Here is a 26,173-nt window from a genome sequence, read left to right as displayed (position 1 = left end):
TTTTCAATATGTAAACTATTGTATTTATAAGACTAACTAGTATTAATTCGGTCCAGAATTATATTAAATGTAAAAAGTATAATTACATACTTGAGAAATTTAGTAATTAATGAATGGATTCAAAATCCCGAAATACCCGATCCATTGGCATTCAACTGGTCCCAAATCTTTTTTAACTAGTTTCCAGTCGGATCCGAATCTTTATTTAAAATTAGTACTTCGCCGAATCTAGATAAAACTTTCAAATTAGGATCCGTTAGATCATTAACTTGAAATGCTCCGGCCCGGCCGTCAACTGTTTACGTTGCCCAATGCCCAACTGTAGTGTAGACGTAATATTTTAGTTTTATTTAAATAAAGCTTTAAATGCACTAGAATCCTTCAGATGCATAAAATAACCAGCTTTGACACTAGTTGCTAGGGTCATCTAAGAATGCTATATCAGCTGATGGATTAAGTTATTTTTTTGAGAAAACTTAATTTTCTTATAAATTTGTAATATTGTAACCCTAAAGTAGAATTTACAAAAAAAAAAAAAAAAACTAGGTAACTTACTGATAAAATTGAGATTTTTTTGATAAAAAAAATTGAACTACTATAATTTTAGTATTTTATAAAAGGATATACTATATATTTTTGAATTACTTTATATTTTACACTGATTAGAAATGCCTCCAAAAAAAGGAAACAAATTAAGTAAAAAGACTGTGGGTAAGTTTATGAAATTTTTCATTATATTTTTAAGCTTCATGTTAGATATTAATAAAAGATATTTGTTCAATTCTTTCTAAAAGATTATATATAGATTAAAGTTTAATGGTTTGTTTTTAATAATGATACTACAGGCAGAAAGTTTAAAAGGAAAAAAATGTCTGTAAGAACTTTAAATTTTTGTTTAGTTTTAAGTGTTGAAATAGAAAAACTACTTATTATTAAAATTATTACTTATGCATATTGTTACTTAAAGTCTTTCATAAAATTTTACATCTCTTATTTTTAAATATTTGAAAAAAAACATGCATTTACCAAAAAATCAAAAGCAAAATTATATAAAAGATAAATCAAACCATCAAAGACTAGATAACAGATAAAAATAAGTTTTTATTTTGGATGATTAAGAAAGTTGATTAAGCAGTATTATGATGACATTATCAAACTGTGTTTAATTGATTAATTCCTTTTCAATGTGTTATATTTGCAAACCTCCATCTGATAAAAAGACTTATTTCACTAATACTACATTAAATGAAGTAAACGTATGTCATATTTTATTCGGTCCATGGTACAAAGTTATATAATTGTACTGATTCAGTGCTGTTGCATCTGTATTTAATTTAATTATTTTTTAGGTAAACCAAAAAAACCTACTTTAAAATCAGTCAAATCAAAACAGCCTCCTTCTTCTAAGAAAACTCTTAAAAAACAAAACCATCCAGAACAAACCAATCAAGAAAAGGCAGCTGTAATCATACAAAAGAATGTTAAAAGGTTCTATATTTTTCTGATAAAAGTGTGTTTTTTTAGATTGAGATTTGAAATAGATTTTAAAAATTAATACTCTTCAAGTTTTTAAATATTTGACTTAAATAAAATAAAAAGAGTTTGTATCTATAGTTGTATAAACAATATTAAGCATTTGGAATAGAGCTAATTCAAACATTTAAAATTTGTATTTTTTTATATAAATTAATTTCCACTTATTTTAAGAATTGTATAAAATAAGTACTTAAAGCTAAAAAACTTAAAGTTGTTCAGTATTTAAAACAAAACTTGATTTCTATGTACATAAAGACAAAATATTAATTTTCAAGTGCAGCTTAAAAGTGTATATATTAAAAAGTTGATACTCATAGTATTCATAAAGTTATATAATTGTAGATAAATAAATACTATATAGATTATTTTTGTATGTTGAATTAAGTTTTCTTGTTTTAACTAGACATAAGTGTCAAGCTTTTAAGTTTAAAATAGAAACTTCATTTTGTGTGAAATATATTTACTAGTTTGATAGTTTATTGAATGATCATTTACTATTTAGTTTTAATTGTAGAATAAAGTATAATTTGTGGTTTAAAGAATTTTTAGCTTTAATGAGTTGAAGTTATTGATCTACCTAATCCAAGATGCAGATTAGTTTTTTTTTTTTTAATCTGGTAGGATCCAAATCTGTCAAACAGAAGCAGATTAAGTTTTGGCTTGATCTTAGTTTCAAAATTGAATATGGTTTAAACTAGTTAAAAAGAGAAATAGGCTTTTTTATTAAATTATAACTTAAATCAATGCTTAAAATTTTTTGTTTATTGTTATTGATTAATAAGGGCGTAGGGGTGTTTGGAAATTTTTTTACAAAAATTAGCATTGGCATTTATATGAAACCTTAATGTACAAGCCAATTTCTTTATAGTATAAAAATATTGATTTGTTTTTAGATATAGATAATTTTGTAAAAGGCAAACGTATGGACCCAAATTGTCAGAGTCAATTTTCTTGGAAATTTAAAATTTCGCTAAAAATCTATATCTTCATTTTTTCAGCTAGAGACCTCAAATTATCAAGAAACATTCCATTTGTAATTTAAAAGACTTTAAATGTTGGTTTATAAAAATTAACTTTAATCCTGCATTTGATCAACTTAAATATTAGTAATGGACAAAACAACCTAGAAAGTACTCTAATAAAAATAAAAACATAATCATACTATTTGCAGACAAGACCAAAAACCTCTATCAAATAAACCCAAAATTTTATAAAAAATGTGTGAATGACAACCTCACCAAAAATTATAAAATTGGCAATGATAACTTAATTCAAACTATAAACTCTAATTCCAAAAAGATCATATTTGAAAGAAAAATAAAAAACAAAAAAATACCAAAATACACTAAATCCGATGTGTATGTTACCACAAAAGATCACAAACCCAAATTCCCTTTGAAACTGAATGCAGAACATTAAACCCTGGAAAAAACCAACTTGGTCTGCTAAGCAAAGTAATACTAGAAATAATGGTTAGTGACATCAGACTTAACCCATTCGAAGAACTCATGTGAAGTGTTAGAATGGTTCAACAATGTTGACAATATAAATAATTAATGCTTGTTAAATTAAAATATTATCAATTTTTATCCTAGCATCAGTCATGAACATTTATCTAAAGCCATAGAATTTGCAAAAAACCACACATAAGTAAAAACAAAGATATCAAGTTAATAGAGCATACATGTAAAACAATTGTCACTTATGATAATAGAACTTGGGTAAAAAAAGATAGTAACAGCCAATTTGATGTACCAATAGGTTCGTTCTTTGGTGCAGAACTAACTTTGCGACCTGATAGGTCTGTATGCCTAAAGAAAACTCAGGCACTTATATCAATACAAAAATATTGAACTTTATAGGGATGACGGCTTCGCAATAATAAACAGAAAAAATAACCTAGAGCTAGAAAGACTAAAAAAGAACACAATGATAACTTTTAATGATCTTGGTTTTAAAATAACCATTGATATAGGTGCAACTAAATGTAGTTTCCTAGATGCTAATAAAGACACAGTCAAACCATACCAAAAAGAAAACTCCAGCATCAAATTTATTTACAATTATTTAAACCATCCATCCATTATCAAAAAGAACCTCCCAAAAATGATCGAAAAAATACTCAACAGACTATCAAAAACCAAAGAAAATTTTAAAGAATCAATAACTAAATACCAAAATGCTCTGACTAACTCCCATTTAAAACACAAACTTAAATACTCAAACCACCAAAACAGTCAAAAAAAAAAAAAAAAAGAAACCAACCAGACAAGAAAAACAAACTACTTCAACCCACCCTACTGACAGTCAGTAAGAACCAATATAGGTAAAAATTTTCTGCAACTAATAGATAAAAATTTTAAAGAAGATTACTAGCTAAACAAAATCATCAACATAAACAGTTGTAAAATTTCAATAGCTGCATGAGCAATATTAAGATATTAATCCAAAATCATAATCGAAAATACTTAAAAACAAAAAACAATGAAGAAAACAAAACACTTTGCAGCTGTTAAACTAAAAATAAATGTCCCCTCAATAAGAAATACTTAGTTGAAAATGTCATATATAAAGCGACAATCAGATCAGAAAACAAAAAAAAAACTGTTTGGGCTCAACGGGTGGTACTTTCAAAAAAAAAATTGTACAACATTATCAATGATTTTAAACACTACAAAAAAAAAACAGCACAAAAATACATCTAGAAACTTAAAAATAACAACATTGATTATATATTATAAAATAGACTGGGAAATAATCCACCATATTGGCAAAGCCAAAAACCTACAAAGTGTTTGCAGTACTTGCATACTAGAAAAAGTATTGTAAAAAAGTAACTCTTCTATTCCCCCACTTCAAAAAACTACACTTTTTTAAAACTTAATTCTTAAGTTTTACTAATATTAGTTTTATGTATGCTCTTAAAAAGTTTTTATGTAGCCACTATTTTCAGCAAACTAAAAGTGTTTATAAAAAGCATTCAAGCAAAATTTCAAATTTTCCTAGTCATTACAAGCATATATTTCTTTAAATTTTCGGTAGCTACGTCATAATTCAAATTAACCACATTAGAGTGTATATTAACATTAAGCTCTTTCACTACTAATAACTGCAATCTTATTTAAAAAATGTTTGTTTTGAAAACTCACAAGAAGAAAAAAGAAGCCTACATATAAGTTCATTTTATTATTATTTTTATTATTTATTTATTTACTTTAATTTTTTTCGATTAACTAAAAACTTTAAACTTTACCATAAATTCAGCCTTAAGACAAACATTTAATTTGTTTTTAAGTAAAGATTTGTTTTTACTTAATTGTTTAAATACTATTTTCCACAACTGTTACAAATGTTTCTAGATTTTATATAAGCACTGATGAGGTCTTTGGCCGAAACTTAGTTGCATAAAAAAGTCTTGAAAGAATAAAATATAAATGTAATGGACTTATTGTGAAAATTTGAAGAATAGTGGTTAAAAATTGAAAGAGGAGATAGATTTTTAGTGAAATTGTCTTTTTCGTATTTTTAGTTTGCACCTACTAAAATGAACCTATTGAGATCAATGACTTTGATTGTATATATCTTGAAAGTTATTTTGAATTTTGTTAAGCGGTTATAAATGTCTGATAGCTCAGATTTAACTCTATTTTTATTAAATTATAATATTTTTTTTTAAATGAGGTGTACCCTACTCCTAAGCCCTTGCAAACTTGCATCTTGTTTGGTAATTACTAAATGTGTATTTATAATGTAAATACAACTGTATGCTTGCTTTCAATTTACTTTTATTTAGTTGCTAACAACTGTAATTGATAAGTGTTTGCCAAAATATTTTTTACCATGTACTCAAACAAACCATTTATGGACGTCTTTTGTCTCAAATTTTTGTATAAGTTTTAGTAATTTAAAGATGTTTTAGATCTACTCTAGAATAAAAATTTTTTGTGAGATACAGTTAAAGCTTTAAAATACTTCATTAAAAATAGTTTTACACTGTTTGATCTTAACATTTAACTTAAAAAAAAATTTGAAAGAAACTGGAAAAGTTGTAAAATTAAGTTGTTCAAAATTAACTTAACTTTATATATAACTATCAACAGATACTTTATGAGAAATAATCTAAAAGAATTGCGTGAAGAAAGACAAAAATATGAACATGAGATGTCAAGGTTACAAGAAGAGGTAATGTTTGAATTTGTAATCGTTATAAAGATTTTTAAGTATGCTGAAAGGTAAAGATTTTTATAAAAATTATCTGTACTTACTAAAATAAAAAATGGTATACCGTTGAATCTTACATTTGTTAGGTTTAAGTCAGCTGACTCAAAAAAATTAAAAAAGTAGACATAAAAATATTAAACCCAGTAAATAAAAACATGAAAAATACAAGTTTAGAATAAAAAAGATTTTTAAATTCCTTTAACAAAGTTATATTTTAAATGACTTCTGAGAGATAGATGTAGTTTAGTAATTTTATCAAATTAAGTATACCTAGAAAGTGTGTATAATTAAAATACTAAATCTGTAATACTAAATTAGAAATAACTTCAAAAACTAACAATGGTGTATTTATAATTATAAGTAGTGAAATTAAATACTAGCTATAATTAAACTATTATAAAACTGTGTATTAAAACTAGTGATGTACCGGACTCACTATCCGGGTCCAGGTCCGGCCGGATATTGCCATTTTTGTCTGATATCCGGATCCGGCCGGATTCTAATTTGAAAAAAAAGTCCGGATCCGGTTCCGGCCGGATTCTAGTTTGAAAAAAAAGTCCGGGTCCGGTTCCGGCCGGATTCTAATTTGAAAAAAAAGTCCGGATCCGGGTCCGGCCGGATCCTAACAGAAATCCGGCCGGACCCGGATCTAGTTAGTAAAAAAGAGCATACTGAAAAGTATTTTTTCAAAAACAAACCCTGAGTAAATTAATAAGAGTCATTTTCGTCAGTTAAAATTAAACACCTATCGTGATTGGCTCATTTTGTACACGTGACTAATATACATTTGTTTACATTTAAACTATGAAATAAACATTTCGTGAAATGCAACTCTTTACATATGTTGTAAAATTGAAAACTTTGGAATATTAACTTGCATTATTTATTGTTTAAAGTTGAGCTCAGAGAATATTTAGAGTTAATACGGTTGAATGTACGAGCCAATGAGAATCATATGACGAAATGTTTTAAACTAAATACTGATGCAACAAAACATTAGAACATGACAGGCAGTTTATATGTAACCAGCTAGTTAGTTTGGTGTGTAGCTTGAAGCAACAAAATATCTTGAACGTTTTTGTGAATGCTTATTGTAAGTAGTGTTTTGTTTTAAAAGTGAATATTTCAACAAGTGTTTAATTGTTTAAATATTTAATCCAGGTTTATAGTTTAATAGTTTATGAATTTTTACAGTTTCTTGTTTACTAATAGTTTAATTTAATTTTTAATTTTTTGTTTTAAGTCTTTTGATATAGATTTAAATAGCTTCCAGTTTTTAAAGTGTTACCAAAGTAATTAAAAATTTTGTATATGCTAGTATTTCTTGTTGTGTTTTATATAAAAGGTTCATCACTCAAAACTGTCGTGTCTGATTATAGAAAGTAGTCTCAGTTATAATTTAGTATATGTTGGATATTAATTAAATAAGGTAGGATTTAACTATGATGGGTAGTACTAATAAATTAAGTGTACCACAATCAGGCCACAACTTTACTACCAAATAGTCAACCTTTGCTAGCTGTTCTACTGATTATTAGATTAAAGTAATTTTTTTAGTTTTTAAAAACCTCATTCTGACTCAGGCTTGTTTATACTCACTCTAGCTAGTTTTCTTGACTTAAACAGTGACAACCCTGCTAGATTGAAAATTTTTGGGAATTTTAGAAAATCTTGGACTGCCTCAGACTAGTTTAGTTTTATATAAAAACTCAGGCTAGTTTTCTTTTAGATTTTGAATGAATTTGAGCTGATCCAGTTTTAAATATTTTGTAATTTTCTAGTGTATTTTGGCCAAGAACTTGATTTCGGATTTTTAATTCTAAGTAAGACCTAAATTTGTAAACCTTGTGGCTAGCTGTTCTACTTATTATTAGATTAAAGTTCTTTTTTTTCAGTTTTTAAAAACCTCATTCTGACTCAGGATAGTTTATTCAAGTGATGTACCGCACTTACTATCCGGGTCCGGGTCCGGCCGGATATTGCCATTTTTGTCTGATATCCGGATCCGGCCGGATTCTAATTTGAAAAAAAAGTCCGGATCCGGTTCCGGCCGGACTCTAATTTGAAAAAAAAGTCCGGGTCCGGTTCCGGCCGGATTCTAATTTGAAAAAAAAGTTCGGATCCGGTTCCGGCCGGATTCTAATTTGAAAAAAAAGTCCGGATCCGGGTCCGGCCGGACCCGAAATTGTGGGTCCGGTACATCACTAATTAAAACTATCTTGACATTAAAGTGAACCTATCAACAAGAACCAATTTTAAACCTGAAGTTTCATATGCGGTGAGACAAGGTAAAGTTAACATAAGGTTTGATCATATCAATTTGATCTTCAGATATCAAGCCTTCGGTTGATTGAGATCGGTTTCGTCCTTATTAGGACTCATCAGTAAGTCATACCCAAAAACCTTGCAGTTATCAATCTACAAAATACTTATCAGGATAAAACATGAATCAACAGTTTGCTGGTATTGATCAGTGACTTCAGCGTTGTCTTTTGCTATGCAACGTTTAACACATTATCCACTAGGGGCAAGGCAGCTAGTACGCTTGTATTTATGACCAACAAGAACGTTGGTAAAAGTCTTCAGAGCCTAAGCCTGGAATTTTATATGATGTGAGACAAGCTCAAGCTAACATAAGGTTTGATCATACCCATACCATCATCAGACTACAAACCTTTGGTAGACTGAGACCGAAGTGAATCTCATTTTAAACCTAAAAGTTAAAATTTAAGTGATTATTCTTTTTATAATTCTGCCTTATTCTTCTCAATTTAATTTTAAGTAATTTCTTTGTTTTTATCTTTGTCTATATAGTATGAGAATAAACAGTTTTAGGTATAATTTTTTTTCATATATACTTCATACTTATTCAAGTAATTAATTTAGTTTGTGGTTTTATTGGTTTTCAAAATTTGCGGCGCAAACACAGCAATGACGTATTGACAGGTTTAAAACAACAAGTTCAATACTTTTTATAGTTTTCGTTGAAAAAAATTAGGTATAAACCTCAATTTAAAGTTGAACAAGGAGATACTTGAGTTTTTTAATATCAATATTTCAACAAACAAATTACATTTCAATTACTTACAGTTTTATTGAACACGATAAAATTATCAAAATAAAGGAATCAATGATAAATAAAGAAAAAAATTGATCAAAGGACATGGTGAACAAAAAAAATTTGATCTTGAAGCTACACACCAATATATAACTTTGTTTTCACACTTCATTGGTCATATTTAAGATTTTAAGCACTATAATAGATAGATCTGCATTATTTAAACAATTATACAATTTAAAATATATAAGAGTTTAATCTATTTTTAACTGTAGCTAAACCTTATCTTAATAAACACTTTTTACAAAAAACACCTAAGCTAAAAAGACATCAAACATAAAACAAACAAGAAAACTTAATAAAATATTCTCAAAGTATTGGTGGTTTTCTATGTTATTTGAACAAATTAGGTTACACCGTTTCATCAAATAGCTTCAGTTGCTTTAGTTTCCAATTTTGTTTAGAACTTTTTTTAAATTTCAAAGTAATTGACAGTTACCTTTTTATTTTTAGAAATACTACAATTTCCACTGTGATCAGAGGCAGTAGTTTTACAACTTAGTTGTTCTTTTACTCTTGAATCTACAAGCGAATGTGATATACTGTACGTTTTTTTTTCCTTGAAGCATTAAAACCTATATAATATGTTAGATATAGGTTTATGTGTTGTTTCATCATTATTACTAAGCGTCTGCTTGTAATTGTTGCTGTAAGTGTGGCTGTAATATATTCAACATTTGCTGAGTGTAAATCTTACTTCTTTTTTTAAGTATGGTTGATTTATCAATATAAGTTTATATACTTTAAATATAAATTTATAATCTAATTTTCTTTTTGCTGTTAATTTTTTTAATTACTCTAATGATAATAACAAAAGTAATTTTGTTGATCTAAGTTTCTAATGGACAAATTACTTAATCAAATTTGTTCGTTCACCAGTATAAACTAAACAATTTAATATTATGTAAAATACGTTTTAGCATTAGTATTTTTTAATTTTAATATGTAGAACTGTTTTTTTTTTTTTTTTAATTTTATTTACTGCTTTTCTCCGTGTTTTATCAAGTATATATTAAAAGGCTTATGCGGCTGCTGCAAAGGCTGAACAAGCAAGATTTTTGCGGGAAGCCAAGGAGGAGGAAGAAAAGAGGAAAAAGGAACTTGCTAAAGAAAAGCGCGTGAAAAGGATGCTAGAAGCTGCATTTGACGGAGACTATGATGAAATTAAAGCTATTGTAAAAGAAGTTAGTTAAAAAATTTCAAAAAATTTCTCTTTTAAAAGCTTTTGTTATTTAACTTTATTTTGTTCTGTTTTATCAAGTTCTCATATGTGTCAATTTATCTTTTCAATTTAAGTTTGATAAATTTAAGAGCCACTTCTATCAAACAAATATTCAGATAAGAAGTGTATACCAGCGGTGACGTGTAATAACGTTATAGGCGGTGCAGAGTAACATAGACTACTTTAAATACAGCTATCTTACATACTTAAATGATTGATTAAAATTTATATGTGCAGTTTTACATAACTGATTTTTTATTTTAAAATACAATAACATTTGAGGTAATTTAAATTGTTCCGTTGAGCCTATCATCTACCACGCATTGCTCCTGATGTGTAAATATAAATACAATTAAACATTTACTAGTTTATATTTACCAGTATGAATTTAGCGAGTTTGCTTATTTCATGTGACAAATGAGCTGTTCAATTTGCTTTTTAGAAAAAAACAATGATAAAATATGTGCGAAGTATTTATTCTAGTTTGCAAATATAATCTAAATAAAACAAAAAAATATTAAGAAAACTTTATTTATAACTTATAATTTTAAATAAGTGTAGTCAAACTTATCAATTCTAAGTCTCCAAAAATTTTATTTTAAATTATTAGTTTATTCCTTCCAGAGTATTTCAATAGTTTTAGTAAAATTATAATAAAGTGTTTTTTGAATAAGTGTTCATTTATAATATATTCAGAATTTTTTATATGCTTGCTATAACTCCAAATAATTAAAAAAAGAAAAATATTATTTAAAAACGATTTATAGTCATGTTTTCTACTATTTTATTATAAGTATTGATAATATACTTAACTACGTATTAGAAAACTTTTTGAAAATCATTTTTTTGATAACTATACAAAATACGTTTTTCTCATGAAACAAAGATAAAAAATTTTTTTTTGATAAAAAGTAATAAAACGCTTCATCTGATCTATTTAAGCTTTTAAAATATAAAAGACAACACAATGTAGAAAAATTGGTTTCACAGAAAGTATTATTATTTATTTGTTACTTAAAAAAGCCTGTTCAGAATAATCATTTTCTATTCTAAATAATATAGTTTTGAATAAAACAATTCTACTTTTCAAATCCATGTTAATTATATATGTTTCAGTAATACAGGGTTGCCAAAAAACCTTGAAACCTGGAATTTTAAACAATAATCACTAAAAAACCTGGAAACTCCTGAATTTTAAACAACTTTTACATGTTTAATAGTAAAACTTCGATTTGACACAAAAAGTCTATCGTATAGATAAAAATGTTTTGTCGTGATCAAATTTTTTTTTTAAACACATTTAAAGAAGCTTTACGATATCTTTTTCCTGTCTTTATATTAGTCAACACAGTTTTTTACCTTAAACTTAATTTTAAACAAAAAATAGACCCTAAAACGTGTAATTTTAAAAACCTGGAAGAAGTTTTTAAAACCTGGAAAAAGTTTGCCAAAAACAATTGGCAACCCTGGTAATATTACTTTGTGTAAAGTTACTAGAAAAATGGCAACTAATTAAAACAGGTAGAAGCGGCTGACGATGAAGCGAGAGTTAAAAGAAACGAAATAGGAATGATAACGAGGAAGCTCCATATGATGGAGATAGTCGAGTGTTCTGACAAAAACAACTACAGCGCTCTTTCCGAAGCATCTGCTGGCGGTAACACAGACTCCATCAAATTTCTCATCGATAGAGGTTCGTAGTCGTATTTTACATATATTAAAAGTTATTTAAGAAAATAACCAAAATTAAACACACTAATAAAGTAGTTAAGAACAAACAACGACTACTTTAATTATTAAAAAATAAATTTACTTTAGTTTATACAAAAATCCAAATAACTTATCGTTTTTACACGCAACCTTTGTGTATTGGTATTTTTAAGTTTAAAAACAGTAGCACAAAACTTATTTTGAAAAAAGTATCTTTTTATTTATTTATTTAAAACAATCTTAGTTCATTTAGTAATACCATGTAAAAAGTATAAACTACGAAGAAAAACATTTGTTTGCTGTATTAAGATAAATAGTTTGCTTCTCAAAAGTTTAATGTTAAAAAACTAAATGTTTTATATAAATTTATAACCAGCCCGAAAATAGAAGCTAAATTTTGTCATATTAAACATGAAACAAAAAGATACGTAACAAGATGTGTGATATTATCCAAGCGTTTTTATGATGAAAAGTTCCCATAAAATTTAATGACACTTTGTATAAAGATTATCAGGGTTGCCACGGGTCAGGCTAAGTCATTTTTTTTGGAAAAATTGGGAAAAGTCAGGCTAAGTTAGTTTTTTGGGGTCAAAATGACCAAAAGTCAGTTTATTTAGATTAAAGTGGCAAAAAGTCAGTTTTCTAGGTCAAAATTTCAGAATTTGTCAGTTCTAATTTACAAAATTCCTCAGTTTTCAGAGCCTTATGTGGTAAAAAATTAACAAAAAATCCTATAAAGTTAGACTAAAGTTGGAAAAATTTTCAAAAAATTTACTTACAAAATCATTTAATTCCAAAGCTTTCAAATGGTAGAATTAAATAAAAAATCCTTTGTAAAGTCTGACTAAAATTGCAAAATTTTCCTAGAAACATGTTGAACTATCACCTTATTTTAACAAGTAGTTGTTGTATGTAATCTTTTTAGTATTAATGATCTGTGGCAAGGACACTTCCAAAGTGAAACTTTGATAACAAAGTGAAACACAAAGTCTATTTTACAAAATATTAGAAACAGACTGTTTTTTTTTAGGTAAGTTATTAAGATCTTTATAATTAAGCACTTAGTTTAGCATTTTATGTAACAAGTTTATGTGTATGGTTTACCTCTTTATATAATTTTTTCGTAGTTGTTTAAACTTTGATTTAAATTAATTATGATTTAGTTTGAGTATTATGATTAAAAATTCTTTGCAAGTCTTTTAATTCAAATGTGTCACACTTAGAGATTATTTGTAATGCTAAGAGGTAAGCAGTGAGAAAAAGTATACTTAGTTCAGTGCAAAATGTTGTATAATTAAGTTTATAACATTTATTTTTACATTCCAATAACTTATTATTACATTTATCTTTCATGAATTTTTTTGTATAATCCTCTGATTCTAGTAACTTATGCGTTATTTCGTAATAGTTTAACTTAGTCTATAATGATTCTAATAGTAATCTAATAATCTTAATAAAGACTAGAAAGTAAATCTTTAATTTAATCTTAGTGATTTCAACGTATACTTTGCTATATAAACTTATTATAAAACAAAATACGATACACTAATTTTATCAATATTAGAACTTACTTAACTACGTTCTACTGTTAATACTAAAAGTATAGGTTCGGCACTCTAAGTTTATTTTACAATGTTACTAAAAAGCAATAAAAAATAACACTCACACACATGCAAGTCAGAGCTCGATAGTTTGTTTTTAGGGCAACTTTTATTAAATGTATTAGCGTTTGTCTACAGTCCTCAGCAATTTTTACTGTAGTCAGAGCCAAGCTAGAACTTGAAGCGTATGAAACGTCTAAAGGTCCGCTTTGGTTGAACTACAATAGAAGTTTCTACTTGAGAAACGGTTGTTAAAAGAAAACAACGAAAGCTTTAAATAAATACAAACCAATATACACTTGCTTTAGTTTTTCGGCGATTCTTACAGAATTTAACTCACTGTAAAAGTATAGAGCTCGAAAAAACGGTTGTAGCGATCAACAAAAGCTGAAAAGTGTACTGAATTACACTTGCTTTCGTTTCTCAGCGGTGTTTATTGAAGTTATTGGACTACAATATAAGTGCAATGCTGAGTAACAGTCGCTAAAAAACAACGAAAACTGAACGCATATAATCGCTTAAATACAATCTAAGTGACGTCCACAACTAGACCGAAACACGTTCTGGTAAACGTTTCTCGAGGTCCTGTTTGTTACTAGGTCAAACAATACACGATTCTAACAAAAAATACTGAAATCTTGTTCACAAAGAATCTAAAAAGTGCCTGCTAAAACAAAAGAGCGTTTGCTTTAATTGTAACTATTCTTGCCAACAATGATAGCTAGCCGAAACGAAAAGCGAATGAACCTGCAAATGTAAAGCGCACTCGCTTTAAACAAAAAAGCTGCAACGCTTAACTACGACGTAAGTTTTAACATTAAACTCAAGAATATTCAAAAAATGCAAAAACTCCCCTTTCAAGCCGCGCTCGGCTTTATATAGTTTTAAGCTAGAATAAAAAACACTTTTGTTTATTTAAATCTCTCGGAACAAGCAGATAATGCTTACAGCTGAAATACAAATTCTAAACACAGCAGCTACTCAATAGAAAGTTTGTAGCTAAGAATTGCTAGTCTAAATAAATAAAAATCTGACAGAAAGTTTTTATTTTGGTTCAAAAATGTGTACTGAATAAGAAGTGTATACTAAAATGCGTACTTGTCAAAATATGTGAACTAAGATACGTACTTGTCAAAATATGCGTACTCAGAATGCGTTTTTAACTGGAAGTGCGTACTTAAGAGGAAGGAACTTAAAACGCGTACCTAAGAGGAAGTTAAAAGTCAGGCTAAGTCGATCAAAATCTTTCCGGTTAAATTCAGGCTAAATTTACAAAATTTTGCTTGGTAACCCTGATTATTATTAAAACTAAAAAAAGTAATAAGTATTGCAAAATGTCAATCGATTTACTTTAAGCATTGTTTTTGAAGTTTATAAAGTTGTCTATCTTGAAGCTATCTTTAGTGGTCTAACTTCTTGCATGTTACTCAGTAAAAGAAGAAGTTCAAAATGTTTATTTTTCAATTGAAACATTTTTCTATTGTGTTAGCAATAGTCCTTATAGCATAACAATAAGAAGAAAAATATTTTATTAATTACATTTTTTTCACTGTAATATTTTTATTTGTATTGGTACAAAACAATGCTGTAACTTGAAAGTATAATTCATTCGAATTTGAAGTATAACAAAAGCGTGAATATTTTTTGATTGAATCTAGTATGTTTTAGCTATAGTGATTTTATATTTACATTTTGAAAATAAAGTTTTATAAAGAAAAAATATGCATTCCTTAAACATTAATATAATCATTCCTTACGTGCATGAGAATGAATTAAAAATTTTAACAAAATAAAAGTATCACTCTTAAAAAAATAACATAAACCGTAAGTACTAATTTTGCAGGAGCTGATGTGAATTCGATAGGAGCGTACGGGAGATCCCCTATTTACAGAGCTGCCTTTGCCGGTCATTTGTCAGCGGTTCAAGTGTTACTGCAGCATGGAGCCGACCCAAGAATTATTTCCCATGACCAAAACACCGCTGCCGAAGTGGGTTATTGTTTAACTAAATATTTTTTGAATATATTCGAACCTGCTTTACTGTAAGTATTATCATGTAAAAAATATGTTATACGTAAATTAACTGTCTTAATGTCTGATGAACTTATAATTAAATGTTTTGGTTTATTAAATGCCTGCCTGTATAAAACATACATAGCATAAATGTTTTTAAGTATAATTCATTGTAAAAGTTAATATTTTTTTATTTTACATTGATTGTAAAAATAAACGGGAGTAATTTAAAGTATACAAATAGTATTAAATAAGTTTTGTTTAGAAAACATCTTTTTTAAATATTAAATAAGGATACCTCATTTAATTGTACAGTACAATGATTATATTGTAATGATCTGCAGCGGTTAGCAGTAGAAATAGGCCTACTTTATTCTCTTCTCTCAAGTTATTTTGTGTTATAAGCAGTCAACTTGTTAAGTGCGGGAGTTATTTGATTAATATTGCTTTTTTAGTTGTTGTTTTATTATTGTTTTTTTTTTTCGTCGCTTCGGCTGCTAAGCCGAAGTGTTCTATGTCGTATTATTTTGCTAGTATAGTTAGTTCATTTATTACATTTATGTTTTAGTATTTCTTCGCACTTTAATTAACACACTTAATTTACAGACTCGATTTAAGTCATATAAATTATCTACAGTTTTATAAACTTACTTCAGTTAAACAGTAGTATAAGTTCAATTAACACTTATAAACCTATTATATTAATTAACTAAGTCAGTCTAAGCATTAGCATAAAAACGACATTAGGATTTATATATAATCGCGCGTTATAGTCAGTAACCGCTAGGCCCGCGTTACATATATAACCAAGCACAAATCCTAGACTGTTTAATATATTTAATTTAGAAAAACATCAAGTTTTTATAAGATTAGAAGAAAGAAAAAAGGCATTGAAATGTTAAGAAAACTATTATTTAAAACTAAAGCTTAAAAATCCTTATAAGTCCTTTAGTTGTCTGAGGAAACTTTAGCTATTAGTTTTTTCTTTAGTTATAAATATTTTTTTATTTTAATTATATTTATTTATAATTTTGTAAAAACAAAAATAAAGTTTTATTTTTAAGCCTAAAATACATTTTTTGTGTTTTTTCATTGTAAAATAAGTATAACAAGTTTAGATGCTGGGTACAAGTTTTCTTGTTTTTATTAAACAAGTATAAGTGCATGTTTGTTACAAAAATAATAATTAATAATAATTAGTGATAAATTAAATTATTAATACAAACTTTTATTTAAATTTTTAATGAACTGCTTAATGCCAAAGACTAGTTACCTAGATTTTAACTGTTGCTTGTTTATAAAAAATGTTTTACTGACTAAAAATTTAATTAAGGTTTGTTCAATTCCTGAAATAGTAGATATTTTAGAAAATTGGGATATCAATGTTACTGATGAGTTTTTGAATAAAATGAGCAAAGAAAAAGAAATAAGGGATAATGAAGTTAGAAAAAAGAAAGAATTAGAAACAAAAAAGTAAAAATACACATTATATTTTTAATTTTCTAAAATTATACTAAGCAATATGTAAATAAGAGCTTATCTTATTTTGTATTTTTCATAAAGCTATGATGTTGAATTTTTTTTTTCCTAAATCCATAAGATTTTATTCTTCTTAAACTCACATTTGTAAAAAATACTTTGTTTAATTAATTTGTCAGGCAATGTCAAATGAAAGTCTAAAATAACAAGCAAATTTAAAGAGTTTTTTTGATAAATATAATTAAGATCCTTATTATATCCTTATCTGCAATCTATACTTTTTTATTGGCATTAGTTTCAATATTAATTTAAAAAAAGTGTTTTAAAGTAATACTAATCAATTATATAGATATAAAAGCCAATTTTTGTTGGTAAAATTTTAATAAATAAACAAAAGTTCTAAGAGTATTTTTTGGTCCATTTTATTTAATTGTCTGTTTTGAAGCTCTTATAAGCATATAGTACAGTTAACAACAATGTACAAGCTAAAATTTTGATTTTAGAATTTATTTTTTGACCCTAGATTTTACAGTTCTCAATACTATTTATCTAAATAAGTTATAAAACTAAACATTACTTAACTATAAAGTAGTTTGCATGAGCCAACAAAATACTTATTTTTACTATCGGTTTCTTTCAAAGTTGATCGTTGTAGAGTTTTCGTTATAAAAATCTACATTTGATTTATTAAGTTTCTGTAAGAAAAATGTATAATAATCTAAAATAGGATTGTTTCCAATGAAGGGATAGAGCCATGTTAAATGATTATTTAAAAAGTTAAGTTTGGTAAATTACAATATTTTTTTTTAATTATTGTATGATGATTCATGAAAGTTATTAACAAGCATACTCAGAATAAAACAGTTAATTTGTGGATATTGAAGGTAATTTTGTATATGTTTTTAAACAGGATATCTAATTGGAGTGAGTAAATACTGTTAAATCAAGTTAATAAAAAAAAAAGCTTATTAAACCTTTTAAAATTTGTATTAGTTTAAAAGTACATATAACTCAGTTAAACATAGGACAACAATTGTAATAGTATATATGTATAAAAAAGATTTAACTTATTACAGGGTTCCCACTTCCCTATAAATCCCTATAATTTGCAATATTCTGAAAAGTCCCTATAAATCCCTATAAAAAATTCAAAAATATGTGAAAGTCCCTATAAGTTACGTTTTTTTATACTTGGTGATTGAAATTTGAAATCTAAAACAGCGACACCGCGTGGTGAAAAACACGTAAAAAAGTTTAATCTCAGTACAAACCTGTGACTTACATGGCACCATCTAGCGGATAAAAATTTTCCTTTTTTATATATTAAACATAATTTATCTAAAGTTTGCTTATTTAACTAAAATTAGAGCTCAAATACCCCCGAACCTTTGTAAATTTCTTATTAAGACTGTGCTTATAAACGGTTAATGACAAATGCATACTTTATTTACCTTAAAAATACGTTCGCAACGTTTATCATTCATTGTTTTTTTTTTAATTTCCCTATAAATTTACTTTGTTTTATGGAATTCCCTATAATTTTTTTTGAAGTTTTAGTGGGAACCCTGTTATTAAATACATTACTCGATGATTTGAATTTTTTGTCTGACAAACTTACTTTTTTATAAACGTAGATTCTATAATTTAAATAATACTATATAGTTTTTAAAATAACCATTTAAGCCGTTTATTTATGAACACTGCTGAGAACACTGCTGAGAGTAAATAACTTAATCAAAGTTATAATTTTCACTATTCAATTTTACTAAATTAAACTACAAATTTTAAAGAAATAACAAGCTAGTATAATAACAAAAACGTTGTGTAAAGTTAGAAATAAGTGTTCATTTGCTATTTTATATACTAGTAGCTGACTATTTTGTAATAAGGTACATGTGTTTAAATTTTTGTATTTAATTTTCAAAGTTTAATTTATTTGGTGCTTCGTTACTGGTCAAACGAAATTTTAAAGTACACTCTATTGAAATTAATTCGATTCTACAAATCAAAACTCCATTGTTTAGTTTTACCTAAAGTATGGTGATAATTCAAATAGATAAATAAAGCATTTAAATATACTACACCATTTATTTACTGACTTTTTCTAATCTTAAGGATTGAAAACGACATAGAGAGCGCTACCAAAGAATCTGATCGCCTTGAAAAGGTTCTTTATAAGGCGTATTGTGAACTTGAAAAACGAATAACCGAGCATGATACGATGGTAGCTGAATGTAATGATAAGATGGCCGCTGTTACTCTTAAGGTAGTAGTCAAACTTAACATAGGGTAATGATTACATAAAACAAACAACATTTATAACTAAAATAAAAGGTATAAAATAACTACTTTATTTTTATTAAAGAGTGTTTTTGTTATATTTATTCAAACTTTAACTTCTACGTTTTTTTTTTTCGAATATATTTATACCTATTTACTCAAAAATTTTTATAAGTATGTTTTGGACTAAAAAGTTTTCTTAAAACAATTTTGCAAAAGCTTTGCATCTTCCAATATAAGACCATCAAGTATTTATAAAAATTGTCAACTTGTTTTGTTTTATTGAAATATGCAATTCTAGCTTTATAAAATCTTAGTTTACTTTACAAAATGAGACTAATTCTAAACAACACCTACAATAAATAATTTGACTTTTTTTTTGTTTGATTACATTTTACTGTTGTAAAATCTTATTGAATTATAAAATATTTTACACATTTATCAACATTTATACTTAAATGATATTTTTGTATTTGTGTTGGGTGTGGGTTTTGATCTTACAAATTTACAAGTTTTTATTTTTTTATATCATTAGGACACCTAACGCCACACAAACGTAATTCAAAGATTGTTGTTTCATTTTTAGTATGGTGATAAAAGCAATTTTAAAAAGAGAAACTTTAAAAAAACAGTTATTGTTACATAAAACTTAATTGTTATAGTTTTACTGATTATTATTTTACTTATTTTAATTTAAATATTAAAATAAAATAAGTTCTATACTAAAGTTGGGCAACGGACAACTTTTTTAGTCAAGGGGGACAAGTTTAAAATAAAAAGTGTTTCGCTAACCCTACTTGGTGAAAAAAGCGTTTGCGTGCCGCACAGTTTTAAAGAATTACACTATTTAAAACAAAAAATACTTTTTAAGTTCTAAATTTTTAAGAAAATAGTTGTTTAATACATACTACTGTCTACTTAAACTCATTTAAAGAACTTATTTTAAATATTTACACTAATTTATTGTTTAACTTTTATTGCGTTACGCCGTTTTTCTGCAGATTACGCCGTTGTTTTTTACCCAAAAGCTTAATTTAAATATTTATCACAAAAAATATCTACTTTCATTGTAATTGTTTTTGCTAGGAAGACCGTAGGTTGGTCACCCTATTCTTTACTTTTACTTCTCTATAATTTTCATGTGTGAGTCAAAAAGTTATGTATGTTTAAATCTATATATAAAAAAATAGATTAAAAATTTTAAGAAATTATAAAATATTTGCCACTAAGATTAGAATACATACAAGTTTTATAAAATAAAAAAATTAATGTTTACAATTCTTGATTTTAATTAGTTTTACTTTTTTTTCAACTTTTATCAAAAACTAAACAAGTGATTATATTTAGCATACATTAAACGTCTTAAATATTAAATTTTGATGTGTATGTTGTAATTTATTTTTTAGTAAATATTTGTTCATACTTTGATAAGTTTCTAATTTAGCAAGAATAATTTAGCATACACTTAAAATACTATAAATCTTAACTAAATGTCATCTGAGGTATATCATACAGTTTATGCCCGTTGTACTTATATAATCTTTTTTATCCATCTTACATATCATTGAATCAATTTTTTTTGTTGAAGATTTTTGGACTAATATTAAATAAGTAAGTAAATTTATTTTATTAAATGTTACAGGGGTTGGCAAACTGATACCTGCGTTGTACTTTTCGGCTTAAAACACACTTTTTAAAGCAATAAATAAACATTTATTGGGCTCTTAAATTAATAATGCTTTATTACTGCTTATTTTATCACATATTTGGTTAACAATAGTGTTTTTTTTTATTACTATTTGTTAAATAGATACGGCCCGCGAGTAACTTTTGATAGGAAAATTCGTCTGTTGTATATAAAAAGCCGCCAACTCCCGAATAGTACTCAGACTTAAAAACTTAAATGTTTTTTCTAATCAAAACTTAGAATGATACGCTTTTTTAAAAACAATGGATTTTAGTGGTCGTTTTTAACTCTATAAGTTTTAATGAGAATTTAAACAAAGCTAAGTTTCAATTTTAATCACTATAATTTATTCAGAACTAGAAACACCTTAAATATGATAGTTTATAAGATAAAGAATACTTATCGTTAAACTAATTTCTAAAATTTTTCTGTTATCAAAGTACTAAGAGGACTCGTATACATTTCTACTTTAATCATCGTAGTTGCATTATTTGTAACAATTTATTTTTTATGCCAAAATAAAACTCTAGACAGTCAAACAAGCTGAGATAGATTTAGAAGAAGCTAAAGAAGAAGCAATGGAAGCGAAGCAAAATGTAGAAGGAATTAGACTAATACTTCGAGATCAGCAAAATAAAACTGAAGGTAATTTAAAGACTTTAATTTTAAACAATTAATTAATTTGTTTATTCAACGTACTTGTAGATTTACCGGGAGTAAAATGTAATTTGCGTGAGCTAGAAGAAGTACTATTTCAAGATGTTGGAGACCGCATAAAAAGCTCAGGAAAGTGGCCACTTTTAATAGATGAATCTGGTCAAGCGGCAACATTTCTAAAATATAGGGATACCAACTACATTTGTGCTATTAATCCGTCTCAAATGCAGCCTGAAGTTTTGAGAATTGCTTTGTTGGGATCTATAAGGTCTGAACAAACTTTATTTATTTTTCAGATAGCTCAGTTTATACTTTTATAAATTTCTTCATAATTAAGTAAGATATAATACAAAACAGAGAAAAAACATATTTCGTTTAATTGTTTACAAAAAAATATCGAATAGTTATACTTTAAAATTTTGAACTATTTTCTCAAGTCAGTTTACAAATATTGTTAAAGAAACAGACCACCTTAGTTTTATATTGAAATGTCTGACAATAACTTACTATTTTAAGTAAACATTACATTAAAGGTTTTATTTAGGTTCCGAATATAATTAACTTAAAATTTAGACTAATTATTAAAAATATTATTAAGACCTTAGAATAAATCAAACGCTTTTTACAAAAATAAATATTTTATCCTTAAACTTTTAAATTATAAATTACTCATATTGTTACCAGTTTGATTACTTACTAAAAGACTATCTTTTTATAGAATTTTTGTCTCGGGACCTCAAATTTTTAGACACTGTTATTTAGATATTTAAAAACTTTTCAGCTTTAAAAGTTTTAATAAAACATAACCAAAATTGTAATATGAATTACCGGAAAATAATAAATTTGTTAAGAAAATAAACTACTGTTTCCTTTATGTAGGTCTTATTTTACTATTATAAATTTTAAAACTAATGAATTTTTAAGAAAACAGCCTTAAAGTTGTAGGATTTTAGTTTAAACATTTTTTTTATCTATTTAATTTCCATTTTTCATTAGTTTACCTATAAAATTCTTATACTCTAAAAAATTGAAACAAATTTACTTCAGTAACCTGACACTCTTACAGCTTTTATTATTTTTATAGACTATTTTTTAGTTTATTTGATTAATATATTATAGTAAATACGAAATATAGCAAAAATACAACTTTTTTTTCGAAAAATTAGATTTGGAAAGCCATTAGTTTTGGACTTGATAGAAGTATGTGGTATGTTTGACAATGTTGTAGTTGAAATATTTGATCGAATACAAGTAAAATTACTTCAAGATTTAATAACTATGAAGCTATTGGAAAAACAAGGGTAAGTTGAAAATAATTTTTATAGTATAACCTGAAAAATAAGATTGAGTATAGAACTAGAATTCATAGCAAGAAGACCATCAACAACAGTTTCCTTGACATTCCACGAAAAGTCATTTCTCATTAGAACTGATCATGTAGACATAGTGTAGTCAAACAAAACTTACTGTCTTAAATTATTAATTATAAACTGGATATTATTTTGTCAAATTGAAACAGAGGTAACTCAGGACCAAACTTGGTAAAAAAGCAATTTTTAAAGTGTTTAAAGTTTCGTCAGTAGGATCAAAAAAATTAAATAATATTTTGAATCCTACTGCTAGGGATTTTTTAGCACTTATACCACTAGTTTTACCAAGTCTGCTCAGGACTATGTCTGCATGGTGAGTTTTGATCAAAACGAAACTGGTTATGGAAACTCTTGTTGATGGTCGCGCCGTGCAGTCTAGTACTTAAAAATTTTTATATGATTATCTGACAAATTAAGTTAAAAAAAGTTATACTAATTACAAAACAATAATAAACTTTAATTTATTTGTTTGTCATAATCCATGATTAAGACAAAGTCGTAAAAGAACTTTCAATCTATATTTAAAAATTTTAAATGAAAACGAGTAAACTTATGTTTAAACAGCATAAAAGTTTCTTCTTTTTTAGTTAATTTACATCAGATTTTTATGAAAGTTAATGAAACCGATTTTTTACGAAAAAACCTATGGCAATTCAATAAACATAATTTTCTTTACCGATATTCTACGAAGAAGTACTTAACTATTAAAATATTTGACAAAAATGAGCGACTATTATTCAAATTACATAATTCAAATTAGGTCAAAGTTTTTGTTAAGTTGTGGATAATACTTAACATTATTAATACTTTATTTACACCATATTATTATAACTAAAGTCTTTTATTGTTCTTTTTCTATTAAAAACTTTAATAGCTAAATATATATTTAGTTTTAAGTCATCTTCAACAACTTTAAGACTGTTTATTTGTCTGTGATGTAATTTTAAAAAGTTTTTTATTTTATATTTTGTTTACAATGCTTTGTACGATTTCTTTTTATATTATTGTATACTGTTTTTAATGATAGTTAATACTTTACACTTTCCATTTTAACTTCCTACATTTATCTTTAGTTTAAAAGTTTTATATCAGATCACTTTTTAAAATGTTCAATACATTATACATATTTTAAAGAACATTGTTTTATAAAGTACAATTTTTCTAATTCAAAGTTTACTCCTCTTGCTTTTAGCAAACGAACCGAACAATGCATTACTTAAGTCTAAGCTAGGACCTAAGAGTTAAAATTAAGTTCAATAAAAATATAAATACTTATTTTGAACTTTTATTTATGTAATTAAACTAAAAAGGAATAGTGTACTTAAAACATATTTTTTATATACAATAAAAAGTTTCAGTTCTCAAATTTTATATTTGGCATAAATATTTCATACCTATAAATATAAAAATAAATAAGATTAAAATAATAAAGCTTTCAATCATTATTACTAAATTTTCATTAACAATTACGTCTAACTTAACCCTTTAGTAAAAAAAATTTCACTGTACATAAATGTATAACAATAATTTTGTCTAAACTTTATATTTTTATTTAATTTTATTTTTACTTTATTTAAGTAATATGAATAAACTTTAAGTTTTCTAGAAACAAATTATCTGAATTTTACAAAAAATATCAAAGTTTGTTTCTTTCTGTGAAACTGGATTGTTTATAATGTACAAGTAATCTTCCTCTTGAGTTTATTTTTGAACACAGCCTAACAGTGCGTACTCAACAAGAATTGCGTACCTAAGAATTACAATTCGAAATGAAAAATTTCATTCATAGCACTAAGCTGTAGTTCAAAATTGTCTACTCAAAAGGAAGACTACTGTATTTAGTTTTTGATTGAACTAAGCTATTACTATAATACCTAGTTTTTAATGTTTTTTATTTATTACAGTTACATGAAGTTAGTGAAAAAAACAGATGACAACGCTTATCAGCCTTCTAACTTCATGCATCATTTTGCTTCTAAATTCAAATTTATTCTGCTGACTAAAAATTCTTTTCCTCAAAGTACTATAGTTGATAAGTTTTATACAATTAGAGTTGTTTTAAGTAAGAAAAAATAAATTTGCAACATATTTACGATTTGTTATGATAAAAATAACTGTGCTGATCAAGTATAAGAATGTACACTGTGTTATTTCCAAAACATTTTATATTATCTATGTTTAGAAGTTTTGAAATGTCTAACTTTTATTAAAAAATTAATTATTTTGTTAATAAAGATGTTGAATCTAGTTTTGTAGTATATTCTTCGAATCGTTTAATAAATCATTACTTTATTATTTAATCCTTTGTACAATTGTAAATTAAATATATAAAGCAATAAAACATTATTTTAATATGCATCTTCACTGCATAAGAGACATCACTTAGATAATTAATAGTATTCCTTAAAGATAAATATATTTTAGGCACATAATGTACTACGCAAACTCTAAACAATTGTTTTTAATAAATTTTACTACAATGCTAATAAAAAAAATTGCATATATATTTTGTACTATAAGAGTAAGTCTATTGTAAATAACGAAAATGCTTAAAAATATTTGGCCTAAAGACCTTGGAGTACAAAAAGACCTCTCGGTCATCAAGTACCACCATTAATTTAAAATTATTATGAGCTAAAAATAAAACTCAACAGTAAAAATTAAAACTCTAAATAACGAAAAACTTACAATAAAGAACTGTAAAAAAAAGAAAAATTTACAAAAAACTAAATGCGACGACTAAATTATTAATAAGTTTACATTAAAACACAATTTTAAATAAATACTAACCCAAAAAAGAAACTAAGCCTCGTTAACTTTTAATAGTTTTTGAAAAAAAATTAGCTAAAATATAAATTGCACCAGTTGAAAATTATGTGCTCAAGTAAAATAGGAATTAAAACAGATGTTCTGGACTATGACGTTAAACTGTATCCATATGGTGTACGACTCGATAACCGAAAGGTTCTTTCGTACACAAGGTCCTAGATCCAAATATTTTAAGCGCTTTTTCTGTCGTTTAATAAACAATACTAAAAATAATTCACGTTTTTGTTCAAAACTGTAATGTTAATACTGTAAACTAATGTTATATAACTCATATATTTAAAAAAAAAAAGAATTAGTATAGACATAAAAAATGATTATTAAAATCTTTATACGAAATAATAACAAAAATAGAGTAAAACATTCTCAGTTTTAGCAGCTAACAAACTAATTGAAAACTTTAAATTAATAAAAACCTAATTAGTTAACAAAGCCTGTCCAAAAATGTAAACT

General features: G+C 26.1%; 1 protein-coding gene across 2 annotated transcripts; it reads left to right on the top strand.

The window, feature by feature from the left end:
• The first annotated feature begins 620 nt into the window (after window positions 1–620).
• On the top strand, window positions 621–24,979 carry LOC145831539 (IQ motif and ankyrin repeat domain-containing protein 1-like). 2 transcript variants are annotated; one of them, XM_082938823.1, is made up of 12 exons: window positions 621–711; window positions 1,350–1,488; window positions 5,637–5,718; window positions 9,895–10,059; window positions 11,619–11,790; window positions 15,252–15,397; window positions 16,755–16,894; window positions 19,016–19,166; window positions 21,398–21,512; window positions 21,573–21,792; window positions 22,691–22,825; window positions 24,799–24,979. In XM_082938823.1, the coding sequence occupies exons 1-12, from the start codon at window positions 669–671 to the stop codon at window positions 24,968–24,970; spliced, it is 1,680 nt and encodes a 559-aa protein (XP_082794949.1). In that variant the 5' UTR covers window positions 621–668; the 3' UTR covers window positions 24,971–24,979. The 2 variants fall into 2 exon arrangements, with proteins under 2 accessions (XP_082794949.1, XP_082794950.1); XM_082938824.1 differs by having other exon boundaries at window positions 631–711; window positions 1,394–1,488.
• Window positions 24,980–26,173: the final 1,194 nt, after the last annotated feature.

Source organism: Thalia democratica, chromosome 3, assembly GCF_965202585.1.
Source record: "Thalia democratica chromosome 3, ktThaDemo2.hap1.1, whole genome shotgun sequence".
NCBI classification, from domain to species: Eukaryota; Metazoa; Chordata; class Thaliacea; order Salpida; family Salpidae; genus Thalia; species Thalia democratica.
This window is presented reverse-complemented; position numbering and strand designations above follow the sequence as displayed.

Coding starts and splice junctions, on each gene's coding strand:
- LOC145831539 (XM_082938823.1), top strand. CDS start 669: ATGCCTCCAAAAAAAGGAAACAAATTAAGTAAAAAGACTGTGG. Junction 712..1,349: donor ATTAAGTAAAAAGACTGTGG/GTAAGTTTATGA, acceptor ATTATTTTTTAG/GTAAACCAAAAAAACCTACT. Junction 19,167..21,397: donor TGGCCGCTGTTACTCTTAAG/GTAGTAGTCAAA, acceptor ATAAAACTCTAG/ACAGTCAAACAAGCTGAGAT.